The sequence below is a fragment of the Oncorhynchus clarkii genome, chromosome 32 (assembly GCF_045791955.1).
Source record: "Oncorhynchus clarkii lewisi isolate Uvic-CL-2024 chromosome 32, UVic_Ocla_1.0, whole genome shotgun sequence".
Taxonomy (NCBI): Eukaryota; Metazoa; Chordata; class Actinopteri; order Salmoniformes; family Salmonidae; genus Oncorhynchus; species Oncorhynchus clarkii.
The window spans coordinates 6,203,027-6,220,850 of record NC_092178.1 but is presented as its reverse complement, the minus strand read 5'-3'; the positions used below and the strand labels follow the sequence as shown (position 1 = coordinate 6,220,850).

Below are 17,824 nucleotides of genomic sequence, written 5' to 3'. Positions count from 1 at the left end.
GGGAATCTATCTTAAATAATAATTTACCTTTACCTAAGGGAATTTATCTTAAATAATAATTTACCTTTACCTAAGGGAATCTATCTTAAATAATAATTTACCCTTACCTAAGAGAATCTATCTTAAATAATAATTTACCCTTACCTAAGGGAATCTATCTTAAATAATAATTTACCCTTACCTAAGGGAATCTATCTTAAATAATAATTTACCCTTACCTAAGGGAATTGTTTAAGGGCGCTGCGCAGAGCCCCTCAAATATTTCCTTAGGCCAAGGCATCATTTAAGGGTTTTTTAAAGGGTAGTTTGAAGGCATGTAGAGCCGAAAGACTATCTGGTTACCATGGAGAGGACCAGATTAGCCGACGGAATGTTCCATCACAGAGAACACAGTTGTTTTGTGATCGCCAAATATACAGTGCCTTGCGAAAGTATTCGGCCCACTTGAACTTTGCGGCCTTTTGCCACATTTCAGGCTTCAAACATAAAGATATAAAACTGTATTTTTTTGTGAAGAATCAACAACAAGTGGGACACAATCATGAAGTGGAACGACATTTACTGGATATTTCAAACTTTTTTAACAAATCAAAAACGGAAAAATTGGGCGTGCAAAATTATTCAGCCCCCTTAAGTTAATACTTTGTAGCGCCACCTTTTGCTGCGATTACAGCTGTAAGTCGCTTGGGGTATGCCTCTATCAGTTTTGCACATCGAGAGACTGACATTTTTTCCCATTCCTCCTTGCAAAACAGCTCGAGCTCAGTGAGGTTGGATGGAGAGCATTTGTGAACAGCAGTTTTCAGTTCTTTCCACAGATTCTAGATTGGATTCAGGTCTGGACTTTGACTTGGCCATTCAAACACCTGGATATGTTTATTTTTGAACCATTCCATTGTAGATTTTGCTTTATGCTTTGGATCATTGTCTTGTTGGAAGACAAATCTCCGTCCCAGTCTCAGGTCTTTTTCAGACTCCATCAGGTTTTCTTCCAGAATGGTCCTGTATTTGTCTCCATCCATCTTCCCATCAATTTTAACCATCTTCCCTGTCCCTGCTGAAGAAAAGCAGGCCCAAACCATGATGCTGCCACCACCATGTTTGACAGTGGGGATGGTGTGTTCAGCTGTGTTGCTTTTACGCCAAACATAACGTTTTGCATTGTTGCCAAAAAGTTCAATTTTGGTTTCATCTGACCAGAGCACCTTCTTCCACATGTTTGGTGTGTCTCCCAGCAAACTTTAAACAACACTTTTTATGGATATCTTTAAGAAATGGCTTTCTTCTTGCCACTCTTCCATAAAGGCCAGATTTGTGCAATATACGACTGATTGTTGTCCTATGGACAGAGTCTCCCACCTCAGCTGTAGATCTCTGCAGTTCATCCAGAGTGATCATGGGCCTCTTGGCTACATATCTGATCAGTCTTCTCCTTGTATGAGCTGAAAGTTTAGAGGGACGGCCCAGGTCTTGGTAGATTTGCAGTGGTCTGATACTCCTTCCATTTCAATATTATCGCTTGCACAGTGCTCCTTGGGATGTTTAAAGCTTGGGAAATATTTTTGTATCCAAATCCGGCTTTAAACTTCTTCACAACAGTATCTCAGACCTGCCTGGTGTGTTCCTTGTTCTTCATGATGCTCTCTGCGCTTTTGACGGACCTCTGAGACTATCACAGTGCAGGTGCATTTATACGGAGACTTGATTACACACAGGTGGATTGTATTTATCATCATTAGTCATTTAGGTCAACATTGGATCATTCAGAGATCCTCACTGAACTTCTGGAGAGAGTTTGCTGCACTGAAAGTAAAGGGGCTGAATAATTTTGCACGCCCAATTTTTCAGTTTTTGATTTGTTAAAAAAGTTTGAAATATCCAATAAATGTCGTTCCACTTCATGATTGTGTCCCACTTGTTGTTGATTCTTCACAAAAAAATACAGTTTTATATCTTTATGTTTGAAGTCTGAAATGTGGCAAAAGGTCGCAAAGTTCAAGGGGGCCGAATACTTTCGCAAGGCACTGTAACTTTTACATTCATGCCAAGAGAAACAAATTGACTCAGAACATAATAAGACATGTTTACTTTACCAACTTTTTTTTCCTAAACTTGTTTTTTTTTCGATTACTGTAATTTACAGAGTTGGAGCCATGGATTGCGCACCTTTCGTTGTTTACCTACCTAGCTTGCTGGTGAATGTTTTCGTTTTGAAACCAGGTACAGAGGAAAGAAACATTCACCTCCACAAATGCTGTTTAGAATGTTAAACAGTACATACTGAATGAGGACTATTAGGAACCTCATGGGCACACTTAAGTTTTTCACAGTCCTGGTCCTTAAGGCTCCCTCTCTCCCTCCCTCCCACCCACCCTCTCTCTCTATGTCTCTCTCTCTCTCTCTCGCTCTCTCTGTCTCTCTCTCTCTCTCTCTCGCTCTCTCTCTCTCTCTCTCTCTCTCTCTGTCTCTCTCTCTCTCTGTCTCTCTCTCTCTCTCTCTCTCTCTCTCTCTCTCTCTCTCTCTCTCTCTCTCTCGCTCTCTCTCTCTCTCTGTCTCTCTCTCTCTCTGTCTCTCTCTCTCTGTCTCTCTCTCTCTCTCTCTCTCTCTCTCTCTCGCTCTCTCTGTCTCTCTCTCTCTCTCGCTCTCGCTCTCTGTCTCTCTCTCTCTCTCTCTCTGTCTCTCTCTCTCTCTCTCTCTCGCTCTCTCTCTCTCTCTCTGTCTCTCTCTCTCTCTCTCTCTCTGTCTCTCTCTCTCTCTGTCTCTCTCTCTCTCTCTCTCTCTCTCTCTCTCTCTCTCGCTCGTCTCCTCTCTCTTTCACTATACTTTTCTCTTTCTTCCCTGGAAAGTCCCAAAGAGCTATGGCCTAAACAATGAAAAGCCTTTCTGGATGTTTTAGTGTTTTATATAAGCAGCCTTTGTGGTTACTACCTTTGAAGTATGCAGCCTTTGTGGTTACTACCTTTGAAGTATGCAGCCTTTGTGGTTACTACTATATATTCTTATGCATATTTGTATTTGACTGAAGAGATGATATGGTATCTGTGATTACTGTGGGATATTTGGAAGAAGATGTCAACACATTTCTTGATAATTAGATGGGTCAATAGGGTTAAACTGGCCCATAGAGTTGGGGACTGACAGATGAATGGTTACTTTGTCCCCCTGTCTCCCCCTTCATGTAATGCCTGCCTGTTCTCTATTCCACTCCTCTCTCTCTGTCTGTCTCTCTCTCTCTCTCTCTCTCTCTCTCTCTCTCTCTCTCTCTATACACAGAGCCTCACCTCACCTGGAGTTGGGGACTGACAGATGAATGGTTACTTTGTCCCCCTGTTTCCCCCTTCATGTAATGCCTGTTTGTTCTCTCTATTCCATCTCTCTCTCTCTCTCTCTCTCTCTGTTCTCTCTATTCCATCTCTCTCTCTCTCCCACTCTCTCTCTCTCTGTCTCTCTCTCTCTCTCTATCCCACTCTCTCTCTCTCTATCTATCCCACTCTCTCTCTCTCTCTCTCTCTCTCTCTCTCTCTCTATCCCACTCCTCTCTCTCTCTCTCTCTAGCATTCTACACAGAGCCTCACCTCACAGTCCAGGCCCAGCACTCTTACACGACCTTCCTCTATGAGACTGAAGGTTACCCAGAACCAGAGGTCCGCTGGTTGGACCCGCATGGCCATAACCTCACGCATAACATCTCAGTGACCCAGTCGTCCAAGGCCCCGGGCCTGCTCCTCTCCCTCCGTACCCAGCTGGTGATGCAGGCTGGTGGGGCAGTCAACTACACCTTCTACCTGAGGAACCAGCTCCTGGAGCAGGTCATGGAGAGGTCACTGAGTTATGGTGAGCTGATGTTCACTGAATTGTTTGATTGAATACCTCGTTTCATTGATTAATGATAATAGTAATACTCTTTTAGGTTACATTTTTTTTAAGCGTTTCAAAATAGATGAACAAAACAAAAACAGAAGATTAACAGTTGATATTGAAAGCGGATGAATAACAACAGGACAAGAAAACAACATTGAAACTGGGAACGTCTCTGGTGGACATTCCTGCTCGCCAAATTGCATGCCCCTCAAAAGTTGAGACATGAGGCATTGGGATGTGTGACAAAACTGCACATTCAAGAGTGGCCTTTTAGTGTCCCCAGCATAAGGTGCAACTGTGTAATGGTCATTCTGTCTTGATATGCCACACCTGTTAGGTGGATTGATTATCTTGGCAAAGGAGAAATGCACACTAACAGGGATGTATGCACATTTGTGCACAGAGAGAAATAAGCTTATTATGGCCATGGAAAATGTATGGGATGTTTTATTTGAGCTCATGAAACATGGCACCAACACTTATTAACATGTTGTGTTTTCATTCTTGGCCCGGTCACAGTTGTAAAGGAGAACTTGTTCTCAACTTGCTGGTTAAATAAAGGTGAAATACAGGCCGTGCCTGTGGAGACATGTTTCCTACGAAACATAATATTGTTTCTAAAAGTGGAAATGTGTTCACACCATAACAAAGAAGACCCCACCTTCTTTTGTTGGTAAAATGGCTAAGTGATGGGGATGTAGCTATAGATACAAGACTGGCCATTCACGAGATCAAAAATATAGTTGGAACCATGTTTTCAATACAGTTTTTTGTTTACAATTTAATATATGATAAATATTTTTACTAACATTGGAGAAAAGCAAGCTCTCTCTCTTTATCACACTCCTCTCTCTCTCTCTCTATCCCACTCCTCTCTCTCTCTCTCTATCCCACTCCTCTCTCTCTATCTCTCTCTCTCTCTCTCTCCCACTACTCTCTCTCTCTCTCTCTCTCTCTCCCACTCCTCTCTCTCTCTCTCCCACTCTCTCTCTCCCACTACTCTCTCTCTCTCTCTCTCTCTCCCACTCCTCTCTCTCTCTCTCCCACTCCTCTCTCTCTCTCTCTCTCTCTGTCTCTCTCTCTCTCTCTATCCCACTCCTCCCTCTCTCTCTCTCTCTCTCTCTCTCTATCCCACTCCTCTCTCTGAAAAAGTATTTTTCTGTAGTTGTTGATCAGTCTCTCACATCGGTGACCTTTGATCTTTGATGCAGAACTGCTTTAACTCAGCGACATTTTGTGGGTTTTCAAGCTCGTTTCAAGTCCTTCCATGACATCTCAATTGGGGGGGGCAATTACTTTGTCTCGGCACTGTACATGTTGTGCTCTGATGGGATAAAACTGTTGAACTAATAAGCTCATGAGGTATTTGCCTTCAGAATGTATTCACATCCCTTTACCATGTCAACGTTTTGTTGTTTTACAAATTGGGGATTAAAATTGATTTAATTGAACAATTTTGTCAACGATCTACGCAAAATCCTCTGTGATGTCAAAGTGGAAGAAAAATTTGAACTTTTGAAGAAAAGAAAATGTCTTGATTAGATACGTATTCGACCTCCTGAGTCAATACATGTTAGAATCACCTTTGGCAGTGATTACAGCTGTGAGTCTTTCTGGGTAAGTCTCTAAGATTGATTACAGCTGGGAGTCTTTCTGGGTAAGTCTCTAAGAGTGATTACAGCTGGGAGTCTTTCTGGGTAAGTCTCTAAGAGTGATTACAGCTGTGAGTCTTTCTGGGTAAGTCTCTAAGAGTGATTACAGCTGGGAGTCTTTCTGGGTAAGTCTCTAAGAGTGATTACAGCTGTGAGTCTTTCTTGGTAAGTCTCTAAGAGTGATTACAGCTGTGAGTCTTTCAGGGTGAGTCTCTAAGAGTGATTACAGCTGTGAGTCTTTCTGGGTAAGTCTCTAAGAGTGATTACAGCTGTGAGTCTTTCTGGGTAAGTCTCTAAGAGTGATTACAGCTGGGAGTGTTTCTGGGTGAGTCTCTAAGAGTGATTACAGCTGTGAGTGTTTCTGGGTGAGTCTCTAAGAGTGATTACAGCTGTGAGTGTTTCTGGGTGAGTCTCTAAGAGTGATTACAGCTGTGAGTCTTTCTGGGTGAGTCTCTAAGAGTGATTACAGCTGTGAGTCTTTCTGGGTGAGTCTCTAAGAGTGATTACAGCTGTGAGTCTTTCTGGGTGAGTCTCTAAGAGTGATTACAGCTGTGAGTGTTTCTGGGTAAGTCTCTAAGAGTGATTACAGCTGTGACTGTTTCTGGGTGAGTCTCTAAGAGTGATTACAGCTGTGACTGTTTCTGGGTGAGTCTCTAAGAGTGATTACAGCTGTGACTGTTTCTGGGTGAGTCTCTAAGAGTGATTACAGCTGAGAGTGTTTCTGGGTGAGTCTCTAAGAGTCATTACAGCTGTGAGTGTTTCTTGGTAAGTCTCTAAGAGTGATTACAGCTGTGAGTCTTTCTGGGTAAGTCTCTAAGAGTGATTACAGCTGTGAGTCTTTCTTGGTAAGTCTCTAAGAGTGATTACAGCTGTGAGTGTTTCTTGGTGAGTCTCTAAGAGTGATTACAGCTGTAAGTGTTTCTGGGTGAGTCTCTAAGAGTGATTACAGCTGAGAGTGTTTCTGGGTGAGTCTCTAAGAGTGATTACAGCTGAGAGTGTTTCTGGGTGAGTCTCTAAGAGTGATTACAGCTGAGAGTGTTTCTGGGTGAGTCTCTAAGAGTGATTACAGCTGAGAGTGTTTCTGGGTGAGTCTCTAAGAGTGATTACAGCTGTGAGTCTTTCTGGGTGAGTCTCTAAGAGTGATTACAGCTGTGAGTCTTTCTGGGTGAGTCTCTAAGAGTGATTACAGCTGTGAGTCTTTCTAGGTAAGTCTCTAAGAGTGATTACAGCTGTGAGTGTTTCTGGGTGAGTCTCTAAGAGTGATTACAGCTGTGAGTGTTTCTGGGTGAGTCTGCAAGAGTGATTACAGCTGTGAGTGTTTCTGGGTAAGTCTCTAAGAGTGATTACAGCTGTGAGTCTTTCTGGGTGAGTCTCTAAGAGTGATTATAGCTGTGAGTGTTTCTGGGTGAGTCTCTAAGAGTGATTACAGCTGTGAGTGTTTCTGGGTGAGTCTCTAAGAGTGATTACAGCTGTGAGTGTTTCTGGGTGAGTCTCTAAGAGTGATTACAACTGTGAGTGTTTCTGGGTGAGTCTCTAAGAGTGATTACAACTGTGAGTGTTTCTGGGTGAGTCTCTAAGAGTGATTACAGCTGTGAGTGTTTCTGGGTGAGTCTCTAAGAGTGATTACAGCTGAGAGTATTTCTGGGTGAGTCTCTAAGAGTGATTACAGCTATGAGTGTTTCTGGGTAAGTCTCTAAGAGTGATTACAGCTGTGAGTGTTTCTGGGTAAGTCTCTAAGAGTGATTATAGCTGTGAGTGTTTCTGGGTGAGTCTCTAAGAGTGATTACAGCTGTGAGTGTTTCTGGGTAAGTCTCTAAGAGTGATTATAGCTGTGAGTGTTTCTGAGTGAGTCTCTAAGAGTGATTACAGCTGTGAGTGTTTCTGGGTGAGTCTCTAAGAGTGATTACAGCTGAGAGTATTTCTGGGTGAGTCTCTAAGAGTGATTACAGCTATGAGTGTTTCTGGGTAAGTCTCTAAGAGTGATTACAGCTGTGAGTGTTTCTGGGTAAGTCTCTAAGAGTGATTATAGCTGTGAGTGTTTCTGGGTGAGTCTCTAAGAGTGATTACAGCTGTGAGTGTTTCTGGGTAAGTCTCTAAGAGTGATTATAGCTGTGAGTGTTTCTGAGTGAGTCTCTAAGAGTGATTACAGCTGTGAGTGTTTCTGGGTGAGTCTCTAAGAGTGATTACAACTGTGAGTGTTTCTGGGTGAGTCTCTAAGAGTGATTACAGCTGTGAGTTTTTCTGGGTGAGCCTGCCTGCCGTCCTCTACCTTGACCTCTACTCTGGATTATCAACCCCTGCCTGCCTTGACCTGTCGTTTGCCTGTCCCTGTTGTTACAATAAACATTGTTACTTCCTACAGTCTGCACTTGGGTCTTACCTTGATTCCTGATAGAAACAGTTTTTTTAGGATTTAACCTTTGCTTAGCTCTATTCCGTGTTTTTTTTAAATCATTAACTCACTAGTCCTTGGTGATGACAAGCATACCCATAACATGATGCAGCCACCACCATGCTTGAAAATAATTTGTGGTACTCAGTGATGTGTTGTTTGCCCCAAACATAATGCTTTGTATTCAGGACATAAATGTAATTTCTTTGCAAATTTTTCCGCAGTTTTACTTCAGTGCATTATTGCAAACAGGATGCATGTTTTAGAATATTTTAATGTACAGGTGTCCTTCTTTTCATTGTGTCAATTAGGTTAGTATTGTGGCATAACCACAGTGTTGTTGATCCATCCTCGGTTTTCTCCTATCACAGCTGTTCTGTTCTAGTTCCAATGCTTACCTATATTACATACCTTGAATTTGGCTCCCCTAGTGTTGATCTGGAGTATTTTCCTTTAGCTAGAAAATGACCCGTCACATGACCTGTTAGGAGGAAGTTGGTCATTGTTGCCTCATGTAGAGCTCAGAGTGCTCTGTTTTAGTTATCTGCTTACAATCTTCACCCATCCTTTATGTTGTATACCTTAGGAAGCTTTGTCACTGAGTATTTTCATTCCTTTTTCATATATCTTTCGTTTCAGAGCATTATTTGTGGAATAGATGTAGAGCACTAGCTTAATTGCTACAGTTTGTTAGCTTAGCTTTTTGCTAGTTGTCAGTGTTATCAAAATATCAGGTTACGTTCATATCTAGTATGTATTTTAGGACAGATTACATTGTCTGAGGCAGACATTATTGTCTTTGTGTTTCAGTTTCACGCTCTTTCAACTCATATCTTGGGAACATGGAGATCATGCTTTGAGGGTTGTTGATGTGAAGGCGTTTAACTTGCTGTCATAATAGGCACAGTAACACATACGGAGGACAGTATAACAGCCATTCAACTCTGTAACTGTTTTAAAGTCACTATTGAAAGATCCCAGAAATGTTCCATACACACAAGGGAGGCTGGTCTCAAACGATCCCGCAGGTGGTCGGCAAACCCTCAACCTTTTGGTCCGTACCCTTGAGTGGCATCGACTGTGTGACAAAATCATGCTGAAGTGGCAAATATCCTCTTTATATCGATATCCTCGTTAATAAGCATAGGGTCACTACAGTTTGTTACTTGTTTGTGTGTGTCATTACGGCCAGCTGTTTTTATCCACAGAAGATGGTTAAATGGAAACACCCTAGCGGGAAATTGTCACATCTATTTTCTATGCAAACTTTCTAAATGTAGATTTTAAAAAACACTGGACAAGTTAATTGAAACATAACTACTGTCACCCTTTGGCCAAGAGTGAATTTCCTATTGTGCTAATGGTTAAGATGCCTGGTTCCCCCAGTGGGAGACTTAGGTTCTGTCACGGTCATCATAAAGAGGAGACCAAGGCGCAGCGTGGTAAGCGTACATTCTTCTTTAATTAACAAAAGAACAAACTATCAAAACAACAAAACGAACCGTGAAGCTAATATGCGTAGTGCAGACAGGCAACTAAACATAGACCAAGAACCCACAAAATACCCAAGGGAACATTGCTACCTAAACATGGTTCCCAATCAGAGACAACGATAAACAGCTGCCTCTGATAGAGAACCAATCTAGGAAACCATAGACATATAACCACCTAGACTAGAAAAAAAAACTAGACATACAAAAACCCCTAAACAATACAAAAATTAAAAACAAACTGCCCTCGTTACACCCTGACCTAACCAAAATAATAAAGAAAACAAAGATAACTAAGGTCAGGGCGTGACAGGTTCAGACCCCAGAGTCCATATTCCCATGCCAACTTGTCTGAAAAACATTTACTCCATATCTGACAAACATGGAATTAGCTAAGCCTTTAATTTGGGCTGAGTAGTGTTTACAGCACAGAAACCACAAACACCCTTCCATTGGGACATAGCCAGTGTATTTTCTCTCAACCACAAACCTATTATTAGAAAGACTAAATCTCCAGATGTTGCGTGTCAGTCTGTCTCGGAGCCGGAATAATGAAAACAGAAAGACAGATTTCCGTTCTTTACAGTTGCCACTATGCATTGGGGACTGGTAGTGTTCTCCTGGCATCTGCCAAACCTAGATTTGTCCGTTGGACTGCCAGATGGTGGAGCATGATTCATCACTCCAGAGCAGGTATCCCCAAACTGGGGTAAGGGGTACAGCTGTCGGGAGCCATATAAAAATGTGATTCACAAAAAAAAAAATATTTGGGAAAGAAATAATAAGAATCTTCACATAAATAAAAAAGTACATTTATATTTTCTAACGCGGTCTAATACATTTGGGTGATTTATTTTCTCTCATCTGAGTAGCTTCGTTTCACTGCCAAAAATAAAATGAAACCATCTGGTGTTCAGCGAAATAACAACACAATGTTAAATACAGGTAGCCTAGTCAAATAATGATCATCCAATCACATGAACCGTTACTCTCTCGTGGGAAACCTTCACTCTTGCGCAGACATTTAGAAACGAAACATGACAATTTGAAAAATAAGCCACGGGAGTTTTTGGAGCGAGAATAAAGACGACTTTCGAGTAACAGATACCATTAATAAGAAGGGGATAGAAGAGTCTTATATGGTGAGCTACCGAGTGGCTGGGACAGGCAAGACCCATACTATTGTGGAGGAGTGGCTAGGATAGGCAAGCCCCATACTATTGTGGAGGAGTGGCTAGGACAGGCAAGCCCCATACTATTGTGGAGGAGTGGCTAGGACAGGCAAGCCCCATACTATTGTGGAGGAGTGGCTAGGACAGGCAAGCCCCATACTATTGTGGAGGAGTGGCTAGGACAGGCAAGACCCATACTATTGTGGAGGAGTGGCTGGGACAGGCAAGCCCCATACTATTGTGGAGGAGTGGCTAGGACAGGCAAGCCCCATACTATTGTGGAGGAGTGGCTGGGACAGGCAAGCCCCATACTATTGTGGAGGAGTGGCTAAGACAGGCAAGCCCCATACTATTGTGGAGGAGTGGCTGGGACAGGCAAGCCCCATACTATTGTGGAGGAGTGGCTAGGACAGGCAAGCCCCATACTACTGTGGAGGACTGGCTAGGACAGGCAAGCCCCATACTATTGTGGAGGAGTGGCTAGGACAGGCAAGCCCCATACTATTGTGGAGGAGTGGCTAGGACAGGCAAGACCCATACTATTGTGGAGGAGTGGCTAGGACAGGCAAGCCCCATACTATTGTGGAGGAGTGGCTAGGACAGGCAAGCCCCATACTATTGTGGAGGAGTGGCTAGGACAGGCAAGACCCATACTATTGTGGAGGAGTGGCTGGGACAGGCAAGCCCCATACTATTGTGGAGGAGTGGCTAGGACAGGCAAGCCCCATACTATTGTGGAGGAGTGGCTAGGACAGGCAAGCCCCATACTATTGTGGAGGACTTAATTCTTCCTGCTGCCGCAGATATGGCTGGGGGAAAAAGCCAAAAAACTATACAGAAAATGCCTTCATCAAACAACACTGCTTCACGACGCATCAGTGACATGGCAGGAGAGGTTTTGAAACAATTACTGCTTCGCATACAAGCCAGTGAATTCTATGCGTTACAGCTGGATGAGTAGACAGACATGGCGGGCCTGGCACAGCTCCTGGTATATATATGTCTGTTACAGCTGGATGAGTCAACAGACATAGTGGAGTGGTAACGCGCGTGCAAGCAGTTGCTCCCGATGCCACTTGGGTACGCTGCAGCACCCACCGAGAGACTCTTGGGTCCACTGCAGAATCCACCGAGAGGCTCTTGGGTCCACTGCAGCATCCACCGAGAGGCTCTTGGGTCGACTGCAGCATCCACCGAGAGGCTCTTGCTGCCAAGGGAATGCCTGACAGCTGGAAAGAGGTTTTGGACACTACAGTAAAAATGGTTAACTTTGTGTGAAAGCAAGACCGCAAAACTTGTGTATTTTCTGCATTATGCAATGATATGGGCAGCGACCATGTAACGCTTTTACAACATACAGAAGTGCGCTGGTTATCAAGGGACAAAGTATTGACACGTTTTTTTTAAATTGAGAGATCAGCTTAAAGGTCTTTACTGACTATAATTTTCACTTGTCTGACCTCTTGCATGATGACGAGTTTCTCACACAACTTGCCTATCTGGGTGATGTTTTTTCTCGCCTGAATGATCTGAATCCTCTGTGGAGATGGGAGAATCTTCCAGAAGGACAACCATCTCTGCAGCACTCCACCAATCAGGTTTTTATGGTAAGAGTGGTCAGACGGAAGCCACTCCTCAGAAAAGGCACATGACAGCCCGCTTAGAGTTTGACAAAAGGCACCTAAAGGACTTTCAGTCCATGAGAAACAAGATTCTCTGGAAATCAAGATTGAGCTCTTTGGCCTGAATGCCAAGCGTCACATCTTTAGGAAACCTGGCACCATCACTACAGTGAAGTATGGTGGTGCCAGCGTCATGCTGTGGGGGATGTTTTTCAGCGGCAGGGACTGTGGAAAAAGTAATGGGGTCTTTAAAGTTTCCTCTGGGATGCTGGCCTTCTAGGCAGAGTTGTAAAGAAAAAGCCACATCTCAGACTGGCCAATAAAAAGAAAAGATTAAGATGTGCAAAAGATGGGCAGAGGAACTCTGCCTAGAAGTCCAGCATCCCGGGATTGCCTCTTCACTGTTGACGTTGAGACCGGTGTTTTGCGGGTACTATTTAACCTGTTGCGACGAGCAATCCCGTATCCGGAAGCGTAATTATAGCCTCAAGCTCATTACCATAACGCAACGTTAACTATTCATGAAAATCGCAAATGAAATGAAATAAATATATTGGCTCACAAGCTTAGCCTTTTGTTAACAACACTGTCATCTCAGATTTTCTAAAAATGCTTTTCAACCATAGCTACACAAGCATTTGTGTAAGAGTATTGATAGCCTAGCATAGCATTAAGCCTAGCATTCAGCAGGCAACATTTTCACAAAAACAAGAAAAGCATTCAAATAAAATAATTTACATTTGAAGAACTTCGGATGTTTTCAATGAGGAGACTCTGTTAGATAGCAAATGTTCAGTTTTTCCAAAAATATTATTTGTGTAGGAGAAATCGTTCCGTTTTGTTCATCATGTTTGGCTAAGAAAAAACCCCGAAAATTCAGTCATTACAATGGCGAAATTTTTGCCAAATTAACTCCATAATATCGACAGAAACATGGCAAACGTTGTTTAGAATCAATCCTCAAGGTGTTTTTCACATATCTATTCGATGATAAATCACTCGTGGCAGTTTGGTTTCTCCTCTGAACAAAATGGAAAAATGCACGCACCTGGAGATTACGCAATAGTTTCGACGGAGGACACCGAGCGGACACTTGGTAAATGTAGTCTCTTATGGTCAATTTTCCAATGATATGCCTACAAATACGTCACAATGCTGCAGACACCTTGGGGAAACGACAGAAAGTGTAGGCTCATTCCTTGCACATTCACAGCCATATAAGGAGACATTGGAACACAGCGCATTCAAAATCTGGGGTACTTCCTGTATGAAATTTCATCTTGGTTTCGCCTGTAGCATTAGTTCTGTGGCACTCACAGACAATATCTTTGCAGTTTTGGAAACGTCAGTGTTTTCTTTCCAAAGCTGTCAATTATATGCATAGTCGAGCATCTTTTCGTGACAAAATATCTTGTTTAAAACGGGAACGTTTTTCATCCAAAAATGAAATACTGCCCCCAGAGGTTCAAGAGGTTAATGAAGCTGTCAGTTGAGGACTTGTGAGGCGTCTGTTTCTCAAACTAGACACTCTAATGTACTTGTCCTCTTTCTTAGTTGTGCACCGGGGCCTCCCACTCCTCTTTCTATTCTGGTTAGAGCCAGTTTGCGCTGTTCTGTGAAAGGAGTAGTACACAGCTTTGTACGAGATCTTCAGTTTCTTGGCAATTTCTCGCATGGAATAGCCTTCATTTCTCAGAACAAGGATAGACTGACGAGTTTCAGAAGAACGTTCTTTGTTTCTGTCCACTTTGATCCTGTAATCAAACCCACAAATGCCGATGCTCCATATACTCAACTAGTCTAAAGAAGGCCAGTTTTATTGCTTCTTTAATCAGGACAACAGTTTTCAGCTGTGCTAACATAATTGCAAAAGGGTTTTCTAATGATAAATTAGCATTCTAAAAATATAAACTTGGATTAGCTAACATAACGTGCCATTGGAACACACATTGGATGGTTGCTGATAATGGGCCTCTGTATGCCTATGTAGATATTCCATTAAAAAATAAAATTGTCAGTTTCCAGCTACAACAGTCATTTACAACATTAACAATGTCTTCACTGTATTTCTGACCAATTTGATGTTATTTTAAAGGACAAAAACAAGGACATTTCTAAGTGACCCCAAACTTTTGAACCGAACTGTATATACCGGGTGTGTTTAATAATGACATATTATATTACTACCTTCTTCAGGAGGGTACTATAGGAGGGTACTATAGGAGGGTATTATAGGAGGGTACTGTAGGAGGGTATTATAGAAGGGTACTATAGGAGGGTATTATATTACTACCTTCTTCAGGGTGGATATATACTGAGTTTGTTTAATAATTCTGTGACTGTTTATCATTTGTTCTTTTGTGTCAACAGAGTCAAGCAGTAGAAACTATGACGACTGTCCCAGAGACAGATCCACACTGCTGATGTTGTTCATCCCTGCTGGAGGCTTGGTTATTTTCCTCATATTCCTTTACTTTCGACGCAAACGGAAAGCCACATCTAAATCACAAAATATGACAGAAATAACTGGGCGTAAACGAAATTGTGACAAGAACACTAGTCCTCTAGAGGCAAGGACATCCAACTGCGAATCGGACGTCTCACCTCCAAGCCCAGTACATGAAGTTTAAGAGACTCCTTGTTCATTCTCTGCCAAGTCCAACGTGTGTTTCTGGTCTAGTAGCGTCATGGTAACATCCCTGGAGCTGAGAATGCTGGAAATCCAGTTGTCAGTCTGACAGTAACAACGAATCACAGTTTCATTAGGTGGTGGTAACATTAAATGACTATTTTTCTCTCCATTGCCCAACATGGGTCAGATTACTGGAAAGAGAACCAGACACAAAGCTTCTATTGAGAGACCTGAGGGGAAACAGTCTGACAGATTTGGTGGGAGGGGCCTCAACCACAATCCAGAACAGTGTTTATGGGAAATGAGTGGGAAATGCCATTTGTGCATTGAAAGTATTCAGAACCCTTGACTTTTTCAACATTTTGTTACATTACAGCCTTATTGTCCTCATCAATCTACACACAATATCCCATAATGACAAAGTAAAAACAGGTTTTAATAAATTTTGGCAAATGTATTAAAATAAAAAAATTAACAAACAGATAGCTTCTTTTCCTAAGTATTCAGACCCTTTGCTATGAGACACTAAATTGAGTTAAGGTGCATCCTGTTTCCATTGATCATCCTTGAGACATCCGTGAAGACTCGAGGCTGTAGTCACTGCCACAGTTGCTTCAACAAAGTACTGAGTAAAGGGTCTGAATACTTATGTTAATGTGATATTTAAGTCGGTTTTTTATTCTAAAATCCTGTTTTGGCTTTGTCATTATGTGTTTTTGTGTTTAGATATTTTTTAGATATTTTTTTTAATCAATTTTAGAATAAGGCTGTAACGTAACAAAATGTAGAAAAAGTCAAGGGACACACCAGTATTGTTCAATATTTGCCCATTTATTATTTTTACAAATCTTCAATCTCCTTCAAATTGGTTGTTGATCATTGCTTGTTTATCTTCCCTTAACCTTACCATCCCTTACCTAATTGGATAAACTAATGGACAGCAACTCTTAGGCTTCTACTTCCAGTTTGTACATTCTATATACATTTTACGGACACTGTATAGTTTAAAATAGTTATCTTTTGTCCCATCCTTCAGCTCCCCTCAACCCCTCCCATCTATCTCTGAACACCATCCAGTCCCACCCTTCAGCTCCACTCAACCCCTCCCATCTATCTCTGACCACCATCCAGTCCCATCCTTCAGCTCCCCTCAACCCCTCCCATCTATCTCTGAACACCATCCAGTCCGATCCTTCAGCTTCCCTCAACCCCTCCCATCTATCTCTGAACACCATCCAGTCCTTCAGCTCCACTCAACCCCTCCCATCTATCTCTGAACACCATCCAATCCCACCCTTCAGCTCCACTCAACCCCTCCCATCTATCTCTGAACACCATCCAGTCCTTCAGCTCCACTCAACCCCTCCCATCACTCTCTGAACACCATCCAGTCCTTCAGCTCCACTCAACCCCTCCCATCACTCTCTGAACACCATCCAGTCCTTCAGCTCCACTCAACCCCTCCCATCACTCTCTGAACACCATCCAGTCCTTCAGCTCCACTCAACCCCTCCCATCACTCTCTGAACACGATCCAGTCCGATCCTTCAGCTTCCCTCAACCCCTCCCATCTATCTCTGAACACCATCCAGTCCTTCAGCTCCACTCAACCCCTCCCATCTATCTCTGAACACCATCCAATCCCACCCTTCAGCTCCACTCAACCCCTCCCATCTATCTCTGAACACCATCCAGTTTTGATTCCTATTGGCCGTATATTTTTCAACTGTGCTGTGATGTTTCACAAAAGTTCTGAAACGTTCTATATTCAAACTTTCTACATATTGTAAATTAGAGATAAATATGTTTGCTAAGAGTATTATACTATTATTTCAATTAACTATAACTTTTAAAATCACCCAGCAGGGCTATTTGCAGAGCTAGTTCCAGGTAAATATTGCAATTCTACAGCCATTCCTGGACCTGTGACTAAAAACAAGCTACATAAGGACAGCACAAAAACAAATGATCTAATGATTCTGTCTCTTCGCAGAAAAATCTGCAGAGCTGGGATGGTTCTATCCCCCATATAAATAACATTCCATTGGTTACAAGAATTTTGTATAATAGTTCAAATTGGAAAAAGTTTTCAATCCAGCATTTGTGTATCAGTTCATAAACCATGTGCCATGGAATTTGCGCATTGAAAATTTATTCCCAACAATTTTGCAAATCCATATTGCACAGCTGTCAATGTTTTTGGTCCTTAATTGAAATTGAAATGTTTATTTATTGCAATTATCTTTAGCCAATTTAATTCTTTAATGCAGGGTCGAAAGTAAAGTTCCTTACCTTTTCCCCTCCTTCCACTTTCCTCTTGCATTTTTTGCAATAAATTGGTACCAATTTTGAGTGGAGCAGACATTTCCATCTTTTTTTGTTGTGTGTGAACTAACTCCACCTGTCCTATTTATGATGATACCGATTTCTTTTTATTTTAATTGTTTTATATTTAATACATTTGTATATTTGAGTTTATATTTGTTGTAATATTAGTTCTGTGTTTTCTGTTGGATTAAACTGAAATTGCAATCAAAGCTGATTAGTAAGAATGTCTCAAGAATGTAAGAATGTCTCACCCCATGTTAAAGAATGGCCTTTTTCCCTTTATTCAGATTAGAAGTGTGGCTTGTTTGAAAAATAGCAATATTTTGGAGATTATTTTTATTTTCAAATAACCTAAAGTGAGAGGGTGTAATGTGAATAAAGGGAAGAAGGCCGTTCTTGAACATGGGGTGAGACATTCTTACTAATCGGCTTTTCAAGACGATTTATGTCATAACTGTAACTAGGCCATTGGATTGTTTTTGTTTCAGTCTTGTTACACGTCCTTTTACTGTCACAACCTGTGGGTTAGGGTGAAACCAGACAATGTAATACAAGGAGTCAGCCTGAGGTCAACAAAACAACAGTATTGAGTGTCTGACTTGGCTTTAGCCAGACAATAGTTTCCCAGGCTTTAGCCAGACAAAAGTGATCTAGACAGACAGGTTGCCTCCAACA

At 42.0% G+C, this 17,824-nt stretch overlaps 1 protein-coding gene across 1 annotated transcript in view; it reads left to right on the top strand.

Annotated features, from left to right (window-relative positions):
- The window catches only part of LOC139392314 (CD276 antigen-like), a 35,687-nt gene extending 18,388 nt beyond the window's left edge, over positions 1-17,299 (top strand). The window contains exons 3-4 of the mRNA XM_071140215.1: positions 3,556-3,834; positions 14,560-17,299. Of these exons, the coding sequence (XP_070996316.1) occupies positions 3,556-3,834; positions 14,560-14,819 (539 nt within the window). The 3' untranslated portion in view covers positions 14,820-17,299. The remainder of the gene's footprint in view (positions 1-3,555; positions 3,835-14,559) is intronic.
- The last annotated feature ends 525 nt before the right edge of the window (positions 17,300-17,824 follow it).